At 36.8% G+C, this 25,671-nt stretch overlaps 1 protein-coding gene across 1 annotated transcript in view; it reads right to left on the reverse strand.

The window, feature by feature from the left end:
• Nucleotides 1–1,708, reverse strand: part of DOK6 (docking protein 6) — a 230,531-nt gene extending 228,823 nt beyond the window's left edge. Inside the window, exon 1 of the mRNA XM_085220706.1 lies at nucleotides 1,285–1,708. Within this exon, the coding sequence (XP_085076832.1) occupies nucleotides 1,285–1,350 (66 nt within the window). The 5' untranslated portion in view covers nucleotides 1,351–1,708. The remainder of the gene's footprint in view (nucleotides 1–1,284) is intronic.
• Nucleotides 1,709–25,671: the final 23,963 nt, after the last annotated feature.

Below are 25,671 nucleotides of genomic sequence, written 5' to 3' on the forward strand. Positions count from 1 at the left end.
GGAGCACTTGTTCTCTTTGGATTTACACCTTCTCTCAAACATTTAAACTTGGCTCTATTAAAGACTCAGACCAAACTCCTCCTTGCTCTTTTGGCATTAACACCCCTACCAAGACAAGAAAGTGCTCCAAAGGTCAGTTTACAGCTTGCCTCCCACCTTCCTGCATGCTGTGTCTACGAGGAGAGCACAGCAGCTCCAGAGAAGAGGGGAGGGAGGAGGAGATAAATATTAGCACTGTGATAAGCTTTCAGCGTGTGACTTGCAGGGGGCAGATTTCACATGGCCCCTGCATTTCAGGGAAAGCAGGAGATGGAGCCCACCTTGCTGCAGGGAAGATCAGGTAGGGACCCACGCTTCTCCACACACCCAGCAACAATACAACAAGGTGAACTCAAAACAGGGCAAACGCCAGCTCTTCTCCAGGTTTGATCCCCAGCCTGCAGGGAGCCCGGTCTCGTGAGACTGCTGGCAACATCAGCAGCTGCCTGGCAGCAGAGGCCTTGGAGCTACCAGCTCCCTGAACCTCCTTTTTTTCCGACACCCCAAAGAACAGGAGAACGCCCAATCAGATAAGTCCTGGGAGCATCTGAAATTGCAAAGATCCTGACCCCTGCCCTGCTGCACGCACCGCACTCCAACTTTGTGCTTTTCCAAGGCTCGCCTCATCCCACCAACGAAAGCGTCTGTGGCACTCACTGATAACACGTTTTGCCCTCAGCCTCGGCGAGCACCAGCGGCCGGCACCCTCCGCCACGAGCTGCCCCAACCACAAGAACTGTCTCTTCTGCAGCCACTCTCGAGCCCGTGCAGCAGTCACCGCCTGCCCCAGCTCCTCGAGCCCCATTCCTCCCACTCCCCTCCGCCTTCGCCCTGACCGAAGACGGCCCCTTCCCACAACACTAGGGCGGGGGCAGAAGCCCCGTACAAAGTTTTGCCAGAGCCTGCCGGCGCCTCCCGCCATCAAAGCCCCCGCAAGGAGTGGGGCAGCCGACGAAAGGACGCCGGAGGGGGGACGTCCGTGCCGCGCGCCCCGGGGCCGAATGGACGGCCGCCGCCGCCCGCCGATAGTGAGCCCGGAGCCGCTGGCTGAGAGCGACGCCTCGAAGCGCCCGGATCGCAGCGAGGTGCCATGGCAGCACATCCCGCCAGCTCGGAGGGGATGGGAGCGAAGTCCGGCCGCGGTGAGAGCAGCAGCAGGTCGCCGCGCCCCGCGTTGCCGGCCCCGACCCGGGGCACCGCCGCCCCCAGCGCCTCGCCCCCAGCGGCGAAAGAGAGCTCACTCACCCCCAGCTTCCTGCTGCGAATTTTCACGTAGCCCTGTTTGACTATATCGTTAAAGTTGGAGGCCATGGCCAGCGCTGTCTGCTTCCTCCCCTCCGCGCACGGAGTCCTCCTCCTCCTCTGCCGCCTCTTCCTCCTTCCCCGGGCCCTCCTGGGTGCCGCCGGCAGCCGGCTCCCGAGACGCCTCTGGCATCCAGGCAGCGGCGGGGCCGCGCTCCGCTCCGCCCCGCGCTCCTCCCGTGGGTTCCGCTCCGCTCCGGCCCCAGTAGCAGAAGGTCTTCGACTCTTCCACCGGCCCCTCGCCTCACCCCGGCTGCCACCGCCCTGCCTGCTAGCCCCGCTGCGCGGCTGCCCGCGCCTACGGCCGGGGGAGCGGGAGAGGCAGCGGGCGGAGCAGGGCGGGGACACCGCCCCCGGCGCCGCGGTCGCGCAGCCCGCCTCCAGGCCGGCCCTACCCGCAGCTCGCCGCCGCGAGCTGCTGGGGCCGCGGGGAGGCGGTGAGGGGGGCCGGGGCCTGTGGAGGGGGAGCCCTGGGCTGAGAGCAGGAGCTGGGTTCGACCTCGTCGGCTTTGGCCACTGGTGTGGAGCTGTCAGAGCCGGGTGGCTGTGCCCGGGTGGCACACCCGTGCGGACAGACACAGGAGGGCACCGTGCCGTGCTTGCGTGCGTCCGAGGGGACGTGTAGGTGCCCAGTGCCGAACGCTGGAATGTCGCGTCGGTGCAGCTAACCTGGATGGAACAGACATTGAAACTACAGAAGTAGGGAATGAAAAACTTGAAAAGTGAGGTGCTGTATACAAGTACCCCCTGCAGCAGTGGCCATACCTTTCATTAATTACACTGCTCCTTGTGGTGGATCTATAAAAAAGAATGAATTCTGAAAGAAAAATAAAACCCAACGAGCTAGATAATGGTTAGAAGAGATCAGGAAAAAAAATGTACTGAAGCTGCTTGCCTTCAGGTTAATCATGGGCAAAACAGGCAAGAATGAATCTGGACTGCTTGAGGAAAGAAAACTACAAATGAAGGATAGGAGAGCGAGTGTTTTACTGTTGTGCTGAGAAAATGTTCTCCATAAGTGTTCTCAATGAAGAAGTTAGGTTATTAATGAAAATTTCATAGGTTATTATCCTGCATAACCCTTTCCTCGGGGCACCTCTATCTTCAAGTTTGATGTATCAGGAGTTTACAATATACATTGTATCCCTACGCATGCTAGGGACACTGAGATGAAACATATATGGATAGTTAAAAGTTTGCCAGGTTTGTTTCGGTATTTTAAATCGATAGGTAATATTCTCAGCAAATAGGTTGTGAAGTTTTTGTTGTAACTTGCTTTTGCAGATTATACCTTCTGTTGAATTGAACTTTCTCAGCAAAGCTTTTGTGAACTTACTGGGGATGAATCCTGCAGCAAATAGGGAAGAAAACTGATTATGGTGTTTGGAATTATGAGGGAGAGCTTTGTAATCTGCACTCTGTACACATGAATGGGGAAAATGGAAAATAAAAGAAAAATCCTGATGTTTTGATTTTTGTATTTTTTTTAACTGTGATAAAAGCCTTTTGCTATCTCAACAGAATTTCACTGACAAAAATAAATAAATAGATAAAATCAGTCTTAATGTTATGATCTAAAGGCTCTTGCATTTTCATTGACTGCTGTTGGCTTTCTATCTAAGTCTAACAACTGTGAAAATTATGATTCTAGGCCAAGAAAATTCTCATTTACCAGCAGAATCCTTATTATTTTATTTGTTATGAATTCTTTTGCCACAGTCAATTAGTAAATGGTGAGGGAGATGGGAGACTGCCTCCCCTTTGATATTCTAGCAACTGATGGGATGCGTTTTGGAACATTTGCTAGGAATAAGACTCAGCATTACTTTTATCCAAGAACAAATATCTATAAAACCATGCAATTCTTCATGAAAGATATGATCCAAAAAAATAGACACAGAAAAAATGCTTAACATATATACATTTGCACTTTCCTAGCTATTTCTAGTGAAATGTCAAAAGGATCTGCTTGAGCTTCTGCTTTGAGTGGAATATAAATTCTTTCTTAATTTCTATTTCAATGATATGTCAAGTCAGAATATTTTAGATTTTAGAGAAAAGAAAAAAAGAGTTATACCTACCAGAGAATTATTTCAAGACACCTTATAACGTATTAAACATGAGCTTTGGTCACAATAAGACTAGTGGTTGCTTAAAGTACAGAAAGCTCCTGAAGGATCAAAGAGGACAGGAAAATTTCCTGTCAATTGTCAGCAAGAAAAGTACATAATCCTATTCAATTAATTTATGAAAAGATGTCTCATTCACAGATTAACCCATAAAGATTTCATCTTGTGGACTTGGTTTCACATGCAGTCCCTAAACTCATGATCATCACCTCTCAGCCACACAAAAATTGATGTATGTATGTGTCCTTAAATTGAGATAAAAATAATGACATAAACTAAGGGTTTTTTTAGCTGTATTTTGTTTTGTTATTTTTGTTTGTTTGTTTCATTGTTATTCCGGTCTTTTTTATTTTGTTTGTTTGGTTGGTTGGTTGGTTTTTAGTAAGATTTTGCTGTATACCATACAAAAAGGGCAGCGCTTCTGGGCATTTTTAAGATTTCATTCTCTGCAGTAAGAGGTAACAATGCAACAGACCTTGTGTCTCCTCAGTAATGATAAAGATAATAAGCCATTTATTCTTGAGTGTATTAACTCGTCGTATAACATCCATGAGAAATGGTTTTGATGGCAGAGGTAATTGTATATCTATTAGTAATTTTCCAGAATTTTCACCCAATTATTTATTATTGTTCTTGTGTTTTTCATTAAAATCCATGTATGAATACCTGTATTATTATTGTTATTGCTATTATTGTTGTCATTGGTATTATTATTATTTTATTACAATAAAAATACAAGAGATACACAAAATACATGTGGAATACAAAACATTTTCATTCTACATTCTGCAGAGTATAAGCTATCCAGCCTGAGCTTACTAGATGATCTGTCCAGTATTTATTTTCAGTTGCTTTAGATGACACCAGACAGAACAAGCAAATATCTATTTGCATATGGGTCCTACGGGCAGCTCGTGCCATAAACACATAGCCCTGAATCACAGGAAGATGGCTGAGTTGCCTTCATGTTTCCCCATAAATGTGATATTGTGAAATTATTCATAACACACACGTACGTTGTATTTGTATGCAACTTCAGAAGGAAGATTTCACAAAGCAGAAGTGAAAAATTCTTTATCCTTTTTTTCTTTGGAAATTTCAGGGAGTTTTCTCAGAAACTCAAAAGGCATACACTCAAGGGAGCCAAAAGGAAGAAGCAGGAAAGACACAGAATGATTGTGAGGAATGCATTGCCATGAATTAATGCCTTATATATTTTGTAAAATATTATTTCTAATACTCCTGCTGGTGTGAAATCATCATTTCAAAACAGAAATTATTCAGCAAATCCCAAGCATTTCAAACAGAAAAGTTAATTTCTAACTATCTAACTGAAGTCCAATGAAGATTAATACTATTTTGGACAGACAATATGTATTGCCATTCACCCTTGTCAGAATGTAATTCATTTAAATGAAATTATTTCATTTGTGCTTGCTTCAAAAATGAACAAATTCTTGCAGGATATATATTCAAGTCTGACTGCATATGCATCCCATAGATTCGTGAATGATTTTCCACTGAGAGTTAGCACCAGTATTCATTTTCCACCCAAGAGAGACTTGCACCACTCTTGCCAGAAATGAGCAGAAGCAACTCCCTCTCTCTGATTCTAGCAAAGAATACCACTTTTCTCTCTTCTTCCCTCACCGATACTAGCTGAGTCTAAAGGAGAACCTCTGGTTAAAAAATTATCGGGGAACTGGCAGTATGTAATCAAGACATCTGACAACAAACATGTTCCCCCCTAAAGCTATTTCCAATCTAAAATAAACAGTAATTCTTATTATGATAATAGAAATTTGCATAGGCAATGCCAAGAAAGAAGCATTAGGTAATGTATTATTAATGTTTGGAAGTCTACCTTCAGCGAGGCTTCAGACAATTATTTTACTTCAACTCATAAATCACATACTAACCAGAGTCCTTTGTGAACCAGTGTGAAACATAAATCAATCAGATAGACAATATTAAAAAACTATTGTTTTCCATGGGCATTGCAAATAGCAAAGCCATTAGTTCCTGCATAAAAAGGTATGCATATTTATTGCTGGCTTTCTATCCAGACTCATCACATATATGCTTTCACTCCTCAAATACAAGGTAAACAAGCAGGCTAATATCTCAAACTGTTTTTTTTCTGACCTATATCAGAAAGGTAAATAAAAATAAATAAATAAATTAATTAATTAAGAGATTATATAAAAAGATTATAAGTTTAGTCTGTTTCTGGAGATCTGGAAAGGAAATGTTGTCTTCTATCAGAGAGTCACTGAGAACTAAATCTTTACTCCTCTGAGAATCTCTTGATGCAAAGCGTAATATATACTTTTTGCTCTTTGCCCCCAAAGAAGAAATCACATGGGCATGGCTGGAGCCCCAGTAACTGTGCTGACAGTCTTTGTTCTGACAGATATGGTCTCTCAGAGGTAACTGCACCAGACTGAGGTATTACCTTCTCCAGTTATCTGTCCTAGGCCTTTCAGGGAAGCAATGTGCTGTACAAAGGATGTTAGAAGTGTACATGTACTGGCTTTACTAATGGCTTTTTTAATGGCCTAGGCTGATTTATTAGAGTATGAAGTGCAACATCCGAGAATAAGATGCTTTGCTTCTGCTTATGGGAGAAATAATGTTTCAGATTAAGGCAGATAAATCTTAGAGAGCCCATTAAGTCTAATACTCCTGCAAATATACATAGCTATTAAAAGAATAATTTTCTGATTGGCTTCTGACAATTTCTAAACATGAAACATGGTGAATACTACATAAGTGCTCTATTTAAAATATCAGGCTTTCCATTTTATGTATGATACTCCAACAGTCTTCAGAAACACTGCAGAAAAACTAATAGAGTACAAAATCCCATCTTATGAATTATTTTTAATTATAACGATCTTTAAAAATTCAAAAGTTGAATCTTTGAAAAGTACACCTTTTATTGAAGACAAACTTGAATTCTGATTCTTCATTGTTTTCCACCATGGAAATCTGGTATTAATAAGCTATTTCTCTCTTTTGCTTCATACCTTCTATACCTTTCTAGTCTAAAAATTATCAGAATTATCTGCTTATAATGAAAAGAACTACAGTGGAAAAAATATAATCCCAAACTCATTATAAACGTACTTTATTTCTGCAGTTCACTCCCTTCCCAGAGGGAAATTAGGATATTTGGCTGACCTGTCTGTTTTTTTTTACCAATTTTATTCTCTTAGGTAATCTTTGATTCTGTTTTGATCTATTTTTTTTTCTGGAGTCTCAAAAAGATAATTTCACTTCCAAACTAAAATATATTCAGGAACAGAAAGAATATAGGAAAGATTCTTTTTATGTTTTTTGTTTTTGTTTTTGTTTTTTAATAGGATAAACAATAAGATTTTATGAGCATGTCTTCAGAAATATACACATAGAAAAAAAAAAAAAGAAGAGGAAACAAGAAGAAGCAGCCTAAACCCAGACTGTGGTAATCAAGTTGTAGGATAAAAATCCTAATGAAAGAACCTTAAGAAGGTGGAGAAAAGAGACTGACTATAACACTTTGAAGTGTCTCAGTTTCAAATTTCACATATTAGGAAGCACAGTCCTCCCAGACATAAATGAACAAAGCTAAGACATTTTGCTATATTTTTGCATTTTTGTATTAAACTTTTCCTACCTTTTCTCCTTAAACAGTTCTGCACGCAAAGAAGATAACAAGCAAGCAGGAAAATAGGAGGAAAAGAAATGTGTCTTAAATTTGAAGGACATTGCAGCTTAACCTAATAGAAAGAGAAGCAGAATGTTGCTGAGATGCTGAGGAAACAAATATGACTACTTTTAACTACAGTCTTCATCACACCTTCTGTTGTCTCATTCTTTTTGTTTTGTCATGATCCTCTCCATAAGACAAGGGAAATGCAAAATTTAACATCCAGCATCTAGACATACTTGCCCAAAATATCTAAACAAAGAGGTGTACTTCTACTTGTGTTGTCTGAACTAGCTGTGGAGATCTGAGGGAAAGAAGTAATGAAAGTTTTGGATATGCAGGAAGATACTGGGAAGCATGTCTAAGTAGGGACCACTCTTGAGAACATCCTTGAGATCCTCGTGAAGGTTTCCACAACCTAGAGAGAACAACTCAATATGATGGAAACAGAAAACCATGCAGTAGGTAGCAGCTTAGAAATTCTGTGAAAAAATGAATGCAGATAAAGAATAAAGACTGCAACAAGTCCCATCAGCAAGGGAAATCAAGTAAACCTTGCCTATCACATACTCAGTGTTGATCTCCTTGCCGGTTTCAGTGGCCACGCTTTGGACTACATACAGCACAAGCTTTTTATGCCATGTTCAGGTATCATGGGAGGCAGCTGGTGAATTGTTACTGTGACTAGGACAGCTCAGAGGAAAAAAAGAAGAAATTCATAGCAATCTAAAACTCACTGCTTTTGTTCACAAAGAAGCTGGTTAAAAATCCAGCAGCACTGAATCTCTTGCAGGAAAGTATAAAACTATATAAAAGCTTTGTTCTTGTGAGAACATTTTAGAAACATTAAAACACAAAAAGGAGCATATTCCAAATTTGTGTGAGTGTATCTGGACTGTAGGTAACAAACTGATGTCAGGTTTGTAGAGATATCCTGTACGTATTGTCAGTACCTGTAACTTTCATAGGGCCCATCTGGATAGGGACTCATAGAGGTTTACAGAAGTAGAGCTCATGAGGAAGTCTATCCTTCATGAGCTTTTCTGTAGGATCTGAGAATTGAGGGTTGTCCTGTGTTTTTATAAGCCTTACCAGACCCTGTCTTAAAATCCAGTTAGAAATAGAGTACTAATCTTGGAAAATCATGGAAAATCATGTAGAGTAGGCAAGAGGTGGATGTACAATGTGAAACAGAAATAATTTCCTGCTTATCTCCAGACATGTATGTGTATCGTTTCATGACTTATTTAATCTTGCCTAAATAGTTTGCCAAAAGTTTTCATATTAAGATTACTGACTTTCTGCAAATATTCAAATGTAATAAAAGTATTATATATTTAGCTAATAGCTGATTCTTAATCTTTCAAGGTTAATATTTAATGCTGTTTTAAAGTAGCTACTGCAATTTTTTTTCACCCATATAGAACAATTGAAGTTATCAAAAAATGGATAGACATCTTTTGAAAAATTGAGTACAAGAATATTTTTCTAAGACAAATTGTTCAAATAAGGCTTTTCAGAATGAGATAATATTTCCCTGAAAAATTACTGTCTTATCTCATTTAAAACCATTTATGATATTTTAGGCCAAATGAGAAAATATTATCTAATATTCATTCACTTGCCTCAAAATGTATGTGTAAGCATGTGTTCATGCACAAATAAATGCAGGGTCCAAAATATACCTTATAATAGAACTGTTATCTGTTTTCATGCCCTAACAGTGCAATAAAACCGTTGTGTATGTCTATAAAACGGAGTTAAACATTTTATGAATGTTTAAAAATCATCCAAGAATCCATCAGCAACTGAGTTGCTTGACTGCATTTTTTTATAGCTTCAATTTAGTTATACAGATCTGGGCACCTAATTCATTCTTTTGTTCCAAAGACAGTAATTTGAAAGAAGTACTTTCCATGAAACTATCAGTTCGGAGCACTAAATGTATTTTCAGACTACTACACTGATTTGATAGAAAATTCTGCGCCTATAGTTTATGACTGTCAGATATGCTATTACTTGCCTATCATTTTCATTAGAGGATGATGCTAGTATTTGCTCTTTCTGCTTGATTTTTTTTTCCACCACAGATGATCTGGGCTTTACCTTTTTAATGTGACTATTTTAATCAGAAGCAAGCATGATTATTATTTTCAAAGATGAGATAATTACAACAACTATATGATTTCCAGCAGGTAATATGTTTATTAAAAATTAAGATTTTTCTTTTTCCTCTGAATCTAGAATCTGTGCTCTAAGAACAACAGAAAATTTTGAATTATTCCTTTTCTGGAAGAGAAATTTATGTAAAAAAAATATTGGTATGGATATAGATCACAGAATCACAGAATCACAAAATTGTATGGGCTGAAAGGAACCTCCAGAGATCATCAAGTCCAGCCCCCTGTAAAAGCAGGCTGCACAGGTAGATATCCTTACATATTTTCCAATTTGCAATTTTTTAATAAATATACAAGTTTGCTACAAGTGATTTCATTCATGTTCTATGAATTCCATGCCATTTTGAGATGATTACCAGAATCTTCCAAGTTTGAAAAGAGGAACTTAAAGTTTTTTGAATTACATCCTTCATGGTCTTCCCTCCAGAACTTGAGAAATAGATATTAATGGTGGACATGGGATCATATGTTCTATCCTCAGAGCCTGGTGAACAGGAAAGCAGTCCCATGTGGATGACACAGTAACCCTGATAGGTAGGTTAGATTACATTTCTAACTGGTCACCATAAATTATTAAGGAAAGACACAGGTTTAACCAAGCAGAAATCAAGACAAAAAGTGTAGCATCCTCTCTCATTACAGTTAAACCGGTTGCTTGTTTACTTTCTTTTCTTCAACAGAGCCCTGGAAAAGTAGGGCTTTTGGATCCCTTGGATCCCAGGGACATTTTTCTTTTGAGAGCACTGGAGGACAACCTTCAAACTCCTTCACTGTATCCTTCATAAATTATTACCTTTTATATTCATTATATAAATATGGTATTTAATGCATTAGGTTATAATTTTTTACTGGCTATACAAAGAAAATGTATAATAAATGTGGAACAGCTATGATTGTAATATATAGCCATACTATTATTAAAAGTGTCTTGCATTTCATTTCAAATTTAAAAGATTCCTGAGAAACAACTAGAACATTCTAATTTAGCCAAAATACTATCTCCTTTTCAGCTTTGATTCAACCAGCAACTGTTACACAATACTAGTTAGTCTATTACTAATTGGGTTTCACAGAAGTTTCTATAGATCATTATGCATAGAAAAAAATCCATTCCCATAAGCAAATATAATAGTCAAACCAATTTTTGTCTCTGCAGAATGGCAGTTTCTAACTTAAATCTACAGTAGATAATCACTGAACACAGATCTGATGCTTTCTCTTGATCCTAATGTTGTCCTCATACTCTCACGAATCCTAACAATGCAGGGACATGCAAAAAAGTCTTCTTTTCACTCAACCTGTTTAAAGGAAACTAAGGGATGTGGTTTCTTCTACTGACTGCTAGTAGAGTTTCATTTTCAAAAAAGAGTACTCTGAGTAAGACCAGTAGAAGCAGCCAGAGATGAAGAAGACACAACGCCACAAAGCTTTATGACTCAACAAGGAGCTTAGGTCACTACCAAAGTGAGAACTACATAGTCTGTTCTTTAGCATTCCTCCACTTGTACATAAATAAAAACCATGATATTACCTTTCAATGTAATTAGCTTCTGGTAAACAAAGAACAATTAATGATATGATATCGGAACAACAACGTATTTTTCGTGTTCTATGTTGAAGGAACGACAACACTTTAATTGCTGGCATTTTTCTTACTAGACCTTTCTAAATCAGACAAAACTGAACAAATCTTCAACAGCTAAGGAGGCACTGGATCAAGTCTCTAAAAAAAGATGACAAAGAAAGAGGATCTCCTCTGAATACCAGCAAAGAGTATTTAAGGTCAGTGATATGTGACAGTGATTGGATACTCAGAAGACAGAATCACAGAATGGCCAGGATTGGAAGGGACCTCAAGGATTATGAATCTCCAACCCCCCTGCCATAGGCAGGGCCACCAACCTCCCCATTTAATACCAAACCAGGCTGCCCAAATCTGGCCTTGAACACCTCTAGGGACAGGGCATCCACAACCTCTCTAGGCAGCCTGTTCCAGCACTTCACCACTCTCATAGTAAAAAACTTCCTCCTGACGTCCAACCTAAATCTTCCCTCCCTCAACTTCATATCTTTCCCCTTGTCCTGCTGCTATCCACCCTTTCAAAGAGTAGACTCCCCTCCTGTTTATAGGCTCCTTTTAGGTACTGAAAGGATGCAATTAGATCACCCCGCAGCCTTCTTTTCTCCAAGATGAACAAGCCCAGATCCCTCAGCCTTCGAAAAGACAGAAGTGATGAGTCTAAGAGCAACCAAAAATTGTAGCTTCATTTGAAAATATTCACAGATTGATATCAAGAGAAGTGATTGATTCACAATTTTCTATTTTCTTTACAAAGCCTAAATAACTTAGGATTTGGAAAGGACTGAATTGACAGATTAAAAATCTGAACCAACATTTAATTAATATTTCTCCAGCCTTGTATGATGTTTAGATGTTGTATTTGTTGTATAAGATAGCATTGTTTTTATTGCAATATCTTTTAGGGTTTCTTCAGCTTTTTGTTATATTCAGCAAATATATGAAGCATTTATGATCATTCTGTTTATGATGAATTTTAAACAACTTACAAACTTATGCATTAAAGTACAGATGCATATGTGTGCATATATTCAGACTCTTCCTAACAATTATACCTTACTGTCAATGCTTTATGGGCTAGTTCAGCCCAGTTCCGTGACTAGTGGGGCGGAAGGATTTCGCACAATCCGTGCCTCCGGAAAAAGGGAACAGAGGACCCCAAAATAATTAAAAACAGCGGCAACGATCTGAGGAGAAACAAACTAACTTACTAAATATGGTATCTGAATGCAAGATAACACACCATAATACAATATAATTAGAATTGAAGCTAATGAATCAAATATAATGAGAGAGAGAGAGTGTCCAAAAGGTGGACACCACAATGCTGAGGTGAGATGTGCAGTCCAGTTGAGCAGCAGGGAGACGGGAGGAGAGCCAACGAAGAAGAAAAAGAGCGCATCAGGTGACCTTGCCAGGAGTTATATCTCCTCTCTGTCCCTGGGGAATGTTCTTCTTCTCTTCTGGACAGGTATCCAGAACTTGAGCATTAACAGTTAAACTCCCAGTGCCCCATATGATGTTATGATGTGGAATACCGAAAACCAAAAATCACAAAACCATGACACTTACTTGAGCTCAGCCACACACCTTCTGGTGGAATTATCTCTCTGTGCTGGCAAAGCCTTCTGGTTTACCACTGTATCTCCTGCCATTAGTGCTGCACAGCTGGAGGCCCATTCTGCTCTCATTGGTGTGTGTATATGCATTTGTTGCTTAAGCGTATGACTTGTAAAATGATAGTTCCACTTACTTGCAAAAAATAAAAAAATAAAAAAATAAAAAATAAAAAAATAAAAAAATAAAAAATAAAAAAATAAAAAAATGTAGTCCCTCAAGTGTGACCTCTAAGTGGGAAGATAGTGAAGAACATTTACTTTAAAGATTTTTCTCTAGGTTACAGGAGATTTTCCCTTGTAATTTTGCATGAGATATAAGACTATTTTACAAAGATGCTTTCAGAAAAATGGACCAAACAGGACCTCCCTGTAAGTATGGTTAAAGAGAAACACATTTTCATCAGCTTTTCAATGCTTTTTTGTTTGTTTATTTTCAATGATGAACTGCACATTATTCTTTGTGCCAAAATCTAAGTTTAGAAAATTCTTTCTGAATATTGTAATAATAGCTTGTAAGGGCTTACATATTCAAAATGTCTAATGTTTTCTGTTTTGAAGATTTTTTTTTAAATGTTCACATTTCTTTTATTTGCTGCAGAGTGTAGAGCCTGAAAGACAGAAGTCAGTGAGAATAAGTGCATTTTTTCTGTTCATGGAACCACATTCACATTTCAATAGAGAGAAAAAAACCTGAAATTTCTTTTCTCTTAACTTCTGTTCCTTGGGGAAAAATCTTGGCTATGTGCCAAAACCGCACTGGCACGTTCCCAGGCCTAAGTGCTAAGCAATGTGTTAAGCAACCACATCAAACTGCCTGCAAGTACTGCAGTACAACAGGAGCAGGGCAAGGAACAGGATTGAAAGGTGGCTCTAGAAATGTCAGAATTCAGATGGATTGCACAGTCCTCTAGCTGCATCTTTTCCTAAGTGCTCAGTAGTGTGGCCTTTAGTTGCTTTGCATGATACAATTTTTGATAGGAAATTGTTGATTGTCCTTGGATTACATGCAAAGATAGAGATAAGATTATACATGCATTAATTTTCACACACTTCACCTTGTAACCTGAGTAACATGGGGCAAATGCAGAGCAATATTTTATGTTCATGCTTGTGAGTCAATTTTTGATTAGGAACTTAGAAGCAGTGCATTAGATACTGGTATAAAATCAGTTTAAAAATTATTTTTTAAATATTGTATTTTTTTTCCTATGTCTGTTTTCAGTTTTACTGCTGTTTAGGATTTCCTAAGTCATATTTTCTATGAAAGAGCACTCCAAAAACCTCTGTTCCCTTTTTTTTTTTTTCCTTCTGGAATGACTGAGCAAAAGCTTCCAAAAATCTATAGGCAAAGAGTCAGCAAGGCATTTGTGTATCCATGAGCAGCAGAGGAAATTCTTCTGAACCAGAGGAAATCCCAAAGGCCATGATATGGGGAAAAGCTCCTGTTCACCCTCTTCCAGATTGCATTTACCTTAACCATTGCCTAATGTCGAGGAGAACCAAGCATGAACATTAGTTATCCTAATGCATAATTCAATTGACATTACTTTGATCTTTTTAAAGCATACATTGAACTTACTAGTAAGAAAGAAGTGACCTTAAATCCTAATTTAAATATGTCATCAGTCAGTTTAAACATAGAAGAAGCTGCCTGAAGTAACATGAGTGATAAAATAGAAGAATTCTTCTCATGACTTCTTTTGCATTTCTTACATGTTACCTGGTTTGACTTTAATGCTGTACAAATCTCACAAAGAGCAAGGGTCACTGCATAGGCTAATGCATGCTACAAAATAGAGCGATAAATCAGAAGAGCAGGAATGGACTTTCATGTTCAGTTCTTGAAACTTTTCATCTTTCAATGTGAACAGCCAGTGTCACATTAAAAAGTTATAGCTGAAAGGACAGGCTTAAGAATTTTTGAAATGCAAATTTGGAAGACATCTACTGTCTTCTCTGTTCATGATGTGTATCTGATTATAAGATTTGCTTTTTTGATGGATTCCATCTTACTTCTTATTAGAGATAGTAAAGCAAAGTAAATGATTAGAAGTGTTGATTAAAAATAAGTTGATTTTATGGTGATCTATTTTAATAATAGAAATTACTCTTTAGTGAAATGGAGTGTCCAAAAATAACTTTTCTACCAACACACACTTACACAGAAAAACAAAAAACCAACCAACCAACTAAACAAAAATCAAATAGTTGTGTCTGTCCCTCATTTGAAAAGAAGTTCTATTTTAAATTTCACCTTCTTTTCTTGATCTATAATCAGCTGAAATACTGTTTTTCAATTAACAATGAAACAAGCACTTGTTTCACTTCCATTTTTCAAGTTTCACCCAAGTGGATTTCGTACCAAGCAAGATTTCAAAGATAGCCTGATGTTTGAATTCATGGAATCTTAATCAACAAAAATTGTGGTTAAACTCAGGCTCTCCAAACACAAGAGCACATTCCATGCAGTATTTCAGATCAAAATAGAGCAGATATCTAACTTTTTTTCATGGTTGGGATGATAAAAAGTAAGCAATATGTAAAATACCAGAATATAAGTTAATGTGAATATATATGAGTTAATTCATCCAGTTAATTCATCCAATTAATTCAGCAGCTTGGAGAAGAGTTCATTAGGATTATTGTTTGGCTCAGCTTAAATTCATAGTAGACTGACAAGTATTGTAAAAATAAGTATGCTACAAAAATAAAACTGTTTATTTTCTTAACCAGAAGAGCTACACTATCAGTTTTTTTGCCCAATGTGTTTTTTGTTGTTATTGTTGTTGTTGTTGCTGTTGTTATTGTAGATAATACAATTGTACCGGTGTCCTTGAGAATGCAGACACCTTTTTACATAGCAAAGTATGTTGCATAAATGAAGTGACTTCAGACATTTGAAGTCAGGCAAAATCTTGCACTGTTCTAAATCTAAAAGAGTGGAATTGGTGCTACTTAGGTCTAAGTTGTGGTGGACCCACTGATAGACAAAGCACAGAAAAGTTAAAAGTAAATAGATGGAGGAAGACAGCATATACAAGCTTCAGCGTAACTTACCTTCCATCATTAGGGAGCATATTGTACATAATATTAGAACTCAGATGAGTTTTTCATGCAAGATGGTACTTACGAGAAGTACACAGATACTGAAGACAAGGAGTCCTCAGAGGGCCTCATATTTCCAAATTGTCAAAGAAACTGTAGATAAATATCCAGGAAACTCTATTTATGTCAAACTACATATACTAAACTTCTGCATTACAGGAGATGTGCTCTCCATTCAGGTGTGACCAAGATCAGTTTAACCAAGCATTCACCTAAGTATTGCCAAGTTAATCAGAGTCTGTCAACAGATCAGTATGGAACAAAACCTACTAAATTTAAATTTTAGAAATGCAGTTCTCATTTATGAACATTTGCTCATAAATTGATGACAGAAAAAAGATGAAAAATAATAAATTCCACTGCTTGGAAGAGGAGGTTTACTGAGAGGGCTGAGTAAAGCTGCTTTCTGAAAGCCAAGTGAATTTCTGAGAGAAGTTGATAAGCCTTGAAAAGTAATTCTCTCCTTCTGATTGGACTATCTCCTGTAGTGTTGTGCATACAGCTGTTCTTACCAACCATTCTTTGTCTACAGGCAAACTGCCTACAAGAAAGGGATTTAATGTGCTTATGGGAAAAGAGCAGTCACTTGTTTTGAGACAGCAAATGTGGCTGGCAGGCTGACCAGCATAGTCTGAGGTGACTGCTTAAAATGAACACAAGCTGCCCTCCTCCATTTGTTTATCTATCTATCTATCTATCTATCTATCTATCTATTAGCTTACAGGAAAATTAAAAAAAAAAAAGGCTAAACATTCATTTTTCTTATTAAGCCTTTTTTATTTTTAGTTTGTTTTTTTTCCAACCTAACTTTATTACAAGGTGATACATTTCAGTTATGATTGTCTTTTTATACATTCTCTATTACAAGCACTTTCCAGGAGAAAGCTAAGTCTTGCAGACAGCAAGCATCTCCACAAGAACAACTTTGATGAGATGTTGACGGATATAAAAATAAGTTATTTTTCAGTTCATAGACCAAATTCAACCTCAAAATTGTTGTGGTTGTCTACTATTGTACAAAATAAAGCAGATTCATCTGCAAAAGTTGAAAGATGCCTTTTTTCTACATTGTCTTATAAACTCAGGATTTAGACAATTTCATTGTAAGTGACTCAATCATATTTTTGTTCCATCAAGTAGGAAGAAGGCATCTACGGATTCTAGTTCTATTAAGCAAGTAGGCTAGCATGGTAAAAGTGTGTGTTAAGCATTGTGCCATTTGGTAAGAGAAAAGGCAGATTTGGGAATTGACTATAATTAAAAAAAAAAAAAAAAAAAAAGTAGCTGCTTTCTTTTGGAAAGGTAAACTCTTCTACTCACCTGACATCTCTAAATCTCTCCTAAGCATGTGCTTGCTTTTTAGAGGCCAGAGTTATGTTCTTGTTTATTGTTTCCAGCTTAATCAAAATGTGATTAAGGGCAAGCCAGAACTGCGTCCTTAGGAAATTCAGTAATGCCTTGTATTTAAGTGTCTGAAATTTCCCAGCTTCAATGCTCATGAAAGGAATAGTAACTGCTACTATTGAGTACTGAAGGTCTGTTTTACTGGTATTAGTGACTGAATCCAACCAGAGGAGAACTTAAAACTTTAACGTGCATACAAAGAGTGGCAGTAGCTTGGCCAAGCTCTGCTTTTTTTGTCTCCTTAAAATTTTCTGAAAAGAAGATATTTACTTCTGAGGAGAAAGCAACAATTAAGTTTGTGTATTTCAACAGATCTCTGCTGACAGATTGCCTGTTCCAATGCTGACAATGCATAAGACTGATGAAATATCTAAAAAATTACATGCACATGCAGATAAATGTAGACCATACATCTAAAAGTGAAATATAGACATGCAACATAGTGGCTTCTCACAACAGCCTAAAACAAAGTATGAATCTTGCCTTAATATAAAAAAGCAGTACAGGGGAAAATAAAGCAAAAACAAATTAAAAAGCACCACTACTTTTAAGAGGAACATGTAGGCCACAATTTTCATGTACTGATGTTTCTTTGTTTTCTATGCAAAAACGAAACAAATTTCCTTTCTCAGAACAAAGTTGCATGCAGCATGCTCTTAGAGTTCACCTGATGCTAGAAAATCACAATGGCACAGTCTCTGAACTTATCCCATTCACATCCTTGCACATCTTCTTATTAAAACTCAATGCATGTTCAATTTTTATCAGCTCCCAAAGGTGATGTAAACTGAGAATAGTATGAACTAACAGTAACACTGAAGCTATTCAAAAGAGAAAAGGCAAGAGTGTGTTACCTTTTGTATAGGCAAAGCCTGAACATTTGCTGCCTCCTCCAGAACTGTCAGCAAAGGAAATAGCACACATTTCAAGAGCACTTTCTACACAACCATTCATGCCACTGGGCTCCCTTGAGGTCATTTGTTAAGTACATGCAATGGAAGAAGGCAAGTCCATAAGGATATTAATAAATTTCCTTGTTCAAAAATTGATTGGCTAATATTTGTATTTTGGCACTGTAGCTGCAAAATCCATCTCATTACAGAATTATTATATAGCCTCCTTATCCAGATCCTCAGCTTTCTATTAGTAGCTTCTTTTTTACCATGTAGGGAGCTCATCCAAATCTATAGCAGAAAACCAAACAAATGCTCATTTGTGCTGGCCTCTGAAAAAGCAGAACTGAGGCAGCTTCATAAACTTATTCAAAACAAGCTCTCACACCTAAACTATTGCTAGTCTCCTACTACTGTGTTTGAAGCATGAATTTACTAAAAACAAAGTTAGGACATCAACTATTTTGCTACACTTTTTTTTTTTTTCTTTTGCAATACATTTAGGTATCTTTTAAGCATGATAGTGTCATCTGAGTACTTTCTCAAAGATGCAAATCTCCAGAGCAGCAGGCTACAGAAACTCTCTTTTTTTTTTATGTGTAAATGTAATACCGCCGATTAGCACTGTTTCCAAGGTCAGAAAATTGCTGTTGATGGAACACTTATATTCCACTATCTAACTATAGCACTGTGACATAACAAAATATGCCTTACAAAACTCTTAAAATACACTTTCAAAGCATTTGAAGGTTCAAGACTTGGTCCTAAGAACTGTATTCATCTTTAAGAAAATCTTCCCTTGAAATCTTATACTGTTGTAAATTTTATTTTGATACATCCTTTAAATTTTGAAGAGAATATTTTCTTTTTAAAACAAAACAACAACAACAACAAAAAACAAAAACAAACACAAACATAGCTTTAAAAGAGAAGAATTACCATTTTGGAGAGAACAAAAGACAGGAGAAGACATAAATGTCAAATACCTTTTTCATACATCTATACATACAGTTTATTTTTACTCCACGCTATTAGTCTTGTGGTTTTCCACCTCATGAGAGGTAGTGTGCATTTTTTAAATTTAGCAGTAAGGCTATTTTTTCTCTGAAATTTTGTTAAAATAAAAGCCGCTCCTGGAATTCACAGTAAATGCTTTGTCACTGACCTTGAAAGAGCTTTGGCAAGCAAGGAATTTCTGTGCTTTGCCAGGAAGTAATGGCGATAGCAGAAATTTTGACACAGTTGAAGCTAAAATACTAAGTCTACTGTGTTGGTAGCTTCGCCTATCACAGTTCCCAGTGGCAATATTGTATTTCGGTTACTGATTGACAAGCATATTGTATCAGAAGAACTGAGGTTTTAGAAGAACAGCATCACAAGCAGCAGAATGGATCTGTCAAAGCCTACTATATAAAAGTTTGGATTTTTTTTTTCATGTTTCCTACAGCTTTGTAGAAAAATGGTGTAGGATGCTTGAAAAAAAATTATTTTTCCCTCTAAATTAGGGAAACCATATAGTCAAGTTTCAGTACAGTGAAATCTAATTGTTTATCTCAGGTATGTTTTAATAAGAAATTAGTAAGTAATTAGTAAGTATAGGTAAAAATTCTACTAATTTGCACCAATTGTATTTTCTTTGTCCTTATGGGTATATATTTATATTAAAAAAATAGACTTTCAGTGAGTTAAAATGGAAGGAAGCTCCTTCCAAAGTTGTCTGAAGCAATATAAATAGGAATAGTTGTCTTTTCCAATCTGAATCCTTTTGATACAAATAAAACAAAAAGTCTTGAGGACAAACATTGTTAGTGACAGATGTTATTTATATTTGAGGAAATCAAACTTGTCTATCAATTATGTTCCTCTGCCTACCTTACAAGAATTAAGGCATCACAAAAAATGCCTGCATACGGTGTAGGAAAAACTTTTGATTCTGTTAGCATCCCTGTTTGTAGAGGAGATCTCTGAGGACCAATAGTTCCTTTGAGAGCAGTGAGTCAGCGTGCCTTGATGTCAGCAGAGCTGAAGGAACCAGGCACTTTGGTAGACAAGTGCAGTGGCCATGGCTGCAGGGCACAGCTCATCCAGTGCAGAAGATCTGAGGATGCACCAGACTCCCTCCTTGCCCACAGCCTTTATTTTTTTTTCCTGTGAAAAACAGAGTAAGAGGAGACAGCATCCTGGATTTTTCTCTAACACAGACGTTCCTACAGCTCAAATCTGGTCATTAAATTTCACATGTTGACACTTTATCTTCTTCTTAACGAAAGTTTTCAACAAGCTGTCATCAGAGGTTCAAGGGAATGGCCAATCGTGCTCACATATAGAACACAGGGTTATTGTTATCTGCACTAAACAAAAAAAAATAATTTTTGTTGTGAAAAAAAGTATTTCAATACTGTGCGTTTGAAAACAAGACAATGAACGAAGTTATTTTCTATTCTGTGTTAAATATCTCATTTTTACCCCTGAAGTATATTATGTGACCAAAAAAAAAAAAAAAAAAAAAAAAAAAATCTAGTTGGTATGCTACAAAATTTAAGCAACACACTTTTTAATGCTTACATTTTGGACGCAAGATGCTGTCCAAGCTCAGCTTGCTTTGATTTCAGCCTATTGAAATAGAAAGAGAACAGAATGTATGACACTAATATAAGAAGTCAAGAAAGTGGTCTGGTATGGGAAGGGTTGAATGCACCTGCCATTTAGTGTACATACATATATGTATATATAATATCATGTGTAAATATATAAAAGTTTTCTATTCATGATGAAGTAAAAGACAGGATGGTTTTATCACATGAGAACATTTAGAGGTCATCTATTTCATATAGGAAATGGAAATAACCTTATTTGCAAAGGCAGCAAAGCCTGATTTTGTGTTTGAAATGTGTGTTGCATTATACTGATCAAAGCACGGAGGAATATTGTACATACACAGCCCACTGCTCTAAGTGCTACATTATATGCCTATTATGTTTAGTCATCACTGCTTAATGGAATAAAGTGTTTGGAAAATGATAGAGAGGATTGAGATCATGCACACAGTAGGTCCTAGTAGACCAGACATAATTCCATCATGAAAAACATAACAGATCATCCTGTCCACATCTCAAAACAACTCAGATGTTATTGTCTTCCTGATAATGAGCAAATGCTTGACATTACAAAAACAGCAGTATTTTTGTCTAATTTTTTTTTTTTTTAATATGTTGTCAAAACAGTTTGGGCAATGGTCTTCTCAGATTTTATGATTCTACAGATGAATAATCACACCTTAGAGGAAAGACCACAACAGAATAAAAACATGTAGGAAATGAATTTGAGTGAGAGAAGACACCTTTATTTTAAACTTAACTTTAAGAATCAGATTGATCAGCTAGGATAGCTGGAACTTTCCTTGTTGGAATTTCAACATCTTGCCTCTTATTCTGTTAGGACTGAAAGCAGACTATTTTGTTCTTATTTTCAGCAATGTTTTATATATGAAAAATCATTACATCTTCAGTATATTATTTTTCATAGAAAAAAAATCATGTTCATTCAAAAAAATTATTTATAGAGCATGTTCAGAGGTCACGTACGACACATAATGAGCACTTTCTCTGATCTCTCTCTCAGGCCTTATTTTCTTTGGATTGGAATCCTCACAATGGGACACATGTAAACTCTCTGTGCTGTCTCCTTCATCCTGTACCTTAGACTACATCAAAAGAGGATGGTCAGCAGGGTGAGGTAAGTGATTTTCCCCCTTTACTCTGCTCTCATCTGGAGTACTGCATCCAGGCCTGAGACCTCCACCACATGAAGAATGTAAAACTTTTGCAGCGGGTCTGGTGGAGACCATGAAAATGATCAGAGGGCTGGAGTACTTCTCCTATGAATACAGGCTGGAGGAGAGAAGGCTCTGGGAAGAAGACCCCACTGTGGTCTTCCAGCCAGTACTTGAAGGGATCTTATGAAAAGGAGGGAGACTGACTTTTTACATGATCTGGTTGCGGTGAAACAAAGGGAAATGGTTTTAAAGTAAAAGAGGGAAGATGTAGGGTAGATGTTAGGAAGAAATTTTTTACTTGGAGGGTGGTGAGGCAATGGCACAGGCTGCCCAGAGAAGCTGTGGATTCTATGATAGTTTCTCCATGGCCACGTTTCTTCATGCTTCCAAAGAGTGACATAGCTCTCATCAAAAAACACCATACTTGTCCCTACTCAGGATTTTTATTTTTTGTCAATCTAAATATCATTTCTATCTGACAAGATCACTTGGAATTTCTATTATATATATTTATTTTCCTTGTAGACCCTTTCTATTGTCTGTCTGTTGAAGAATCATTTGGAAAATACCCTCATTACTATGCTTTCTTTAACTTTTGCTTAGCTTTGAAGTGGCCAGGCAATTGGTCTAGTGCTTTGTGGATCTCTTCCAAATGAATTCATGCTATTCTATTCTATTCTATTCTATTCTGTTCTGTTCTGTTGTTCAGTTCCATTCTGATTCATTCCATTCTATTCTATTCAATTCCATTCCTGATAATACTGAATTTAATAAATATAATTCAGGATGTTAATAAAAATACTGAGTTATAATGAGCAAGTTCCAGAACAGTTCTTTAACTTTCTACACATTCAGTCTATAAGAATCAATATTTCTTGCTCATTTTAGAAGAGGTTTCTTTCAGGATTTTTATTTTTATTTTTATTTTCATTACAAGAAAGCACATATTTTAATTTATAAGAAGGAAAAAAATCCTCTAAGTCTTTTTCTACTTCAAGTAACAAAACATTATTCAGAAATGTTCATAAAATATTTTTCATGAAGTTCTATTTTCTATGAATATTCTTTTATTCTATTTATATTCTATGAATATTCTGAGTGCAGCAGCATTAATAACATTTTTAACATCTTTAGCATTTCTTTTGTCATTTCTTGTGTGTTTATACAGTTATGATACAAAAGAACAGCAATTTTACACAACCTGTATTTTGTAAAGCACTCTTGAATTGAGCAATGTCAAAAATACTTTGTATCCAACTATCCTTACTCTTAGAATGGAGCAGGTAAAAATGCCAAATGAGAATCTTGAGAGATCTTTCCTTGTACTACTGAAATTTTCTGTAGTTGTAAATTTTTATAAGTTCTGTCTCCATAACTGCTAAAGCTTCAGAAAGAGACAGAATCAGGAGAAGTATTCTTGCACCACATAGCTATGATGACCCTTTTTAAAACACAACACAGTTGGGATAGGACATTAATTTTTCATTGACCTTGGAACTTGAAGTTCCAAGTTCATTGGTCAAAATTAAGTTCATTGGGCAAAATGAAGAAACAAAAAAGAAATCAGATTTCCTGAAGAGTCCTTTACATACTCGCGCCTTTTCAATACCAACATAGTATTAAAACATTAATGAATATGGCTTCTCTATGACTGCTTAACTACCGATATGTGCTAAAACTGACATAAGCACTGAAGTTACAGTTAATTCAAAATAATGCAATTCTATGTAAAATATTGTCTTATAAAGTGTAATAGATGATGTATTTGTAATCTTATTAAGAAACAGATATTTATGTAGCTATTATCTTAAAAGGTTTACCCTACTTTATGTTATGGATAAACATACTACTTTGCAAGCTCAGTAGTAGGCAATCAAATGCTATCTTCAGATTAATGATAATTATACACTTAGAATGGTTAAATACTTTAAAACTCTAGTGGTTAGGTAATTGCATCCTTTAATATTATGACAACACTGTAATTAACTTTTGTGATAGACACAGAATGATACATTAACTATTTAGAGAAGTGCATGAAATGCTAAAGGAATATTAACACCTTCTGGTGTAGTAGCAGTGTCTCATACCATGAGATAGCAACAGGTCTGTATCTACACAAAGCAGCTGCCCTATTCAACATTGCTACTGTATCTATCTACAGTTTACCAACTTCACCTATGTATGTTTATACACATACACACACACACATATGCACATATTCACATGCATACATGCATATTTTTCTTGTCAAATTATGTGAAAAGCTTGTCCCCTAAGATAGTTTGCAATATATCCTCTAGAGATAGTTTTTAGTGCCAGATAAGAGGGTAACATATTGCTGTTTGAGATTGAAAAGTAATAGTTGCCTGATTTTGCCTGTATTGAGCATTTATATCAACAATCTTCTAGCAGGTAGGGATTCTGTCTTAGTTGTACTTGATATCCTTCCCAGTTTAATTTGCGTACATAAACTACCTGTTTTGATTTAGGCTTTTATTTGATTTTGAAGTGTTTTCATTCATTCATTCATTCATTCATTCATTCATTCATTCATTCATTTTCATTGTATCTGCTGTTGTTTATTTTGCAGGCACATTTCTTTATAGTTTTGGCTTTTATATTAGCATCAGTCCCTTTTCATTTCATCTGAAACATTCTACTATTTTTCTTTACAAAACACTGAAAGTATGAATCTGTTCCTATACTTCTGTTTCATTAGATGCTTTGTGTGACACATGATGAATAGCTTTCATCTAGTCCTTTCCTTTCCTTTCCTTTCCTTTCCTTTCCTTTCCTTTCCTTTCCTTTCCTTTCCTTTCCTTTCCTTTCCTTTCCTTTCCTTTCCTTTCCTTTCCTTTCCTTTCCTTTCCTTTCCTTTCCTTTCCTTTCCTTTGTCTGCTTTACAGATAAATTATAATAATAGCTATAATTACAATAATTTCAGAATAAAATTCTGAAAATCTGGTTGAACTTAGGTTTACTAGGTATCTTGGTAATGTAAAAAAATACATTTTTTTTTTCAAGATCTCTGGCAGTTCAAGTGAGATTTCTTTCCCCAGTCATCTATTTATTCCTTTTAAAAGAGTCATAGTTAACAAAAAAAAAAAAAAAAAAGAAAAAAAAAAAAAAGTATGTACATCCACACCACATATTGAAGTTTATTGTTAGGTCCATTTAACTAAGATTTTTCTTTAAAGACTTAATATTTTTAATTGCATTGCTCAAAACCTTAGCTAGAAATATTTATTTCTATTGATTTTTCTGATTACTCAATAGCAGAATGATGTTAAATTGAGTTTTGAAAGAATCTGATGAGATTTTCCCCATTGATTTAGTTTTATTTTCATCTGAACTCAGAAATGGAAGTTATAGACATCTCTTGACTTAAATTCTCTGGCTGCCCTTACTTGATCTGATTTTTTTAAGCAGCTAGTTTTGACAGTACTTTCTTACTCTGACTTTTTTCCTGCATTTTCTACTCTACTCTTAATAGGAAAGTCTTCAACGGCCAGAACTTCGTTCTCATTTTAAAATTTCTCTTCCTGCATCTTCTGGCTCTGTGTCAGTGAAATTCCTGATGGTTCTTTGATCTGATGAGCACAAAGTAGGCATAAGTGGTTCTGCCAGGCACTTTGCAACTTTTCTGTATTAGTAAAACATTTTGTTTTTCCAGCTACGTGGCTTTGCAGACTGTTCATGAGCATCTCAGGCATCTGACAAGACTTCAAATCTCACTTACATTTATTCCTCAGTTCCCCTCATAATTCCTCAGAGATGTTTTCAGATATTCTTTTAGTTTTCTCATTTCTAGGATGATTTCACAACTTTTTTGAGAGGCTTATTTTTGAATACTTAACTCTTTTATAAATGAAGTAGCAGCGTCACAATGTATTTCACATGAACACTCTTCACCTGACCAGATGAATACATGCACAAACTTACAAACTGATCATCC

This window comes from Meleagris gallopavo, chromosome 3, assembly GCF_905368555.1.
Source record: "Meleagris gallopavo chromosome 3, MGAL_WU_HG_1.1, whole genome shotgun sequence".
NCBI lineage: Eukaryota > Metazoa > Chordata > Aves > Galliformes > Phasianidae > Meleagris > Meleagris gallopavo.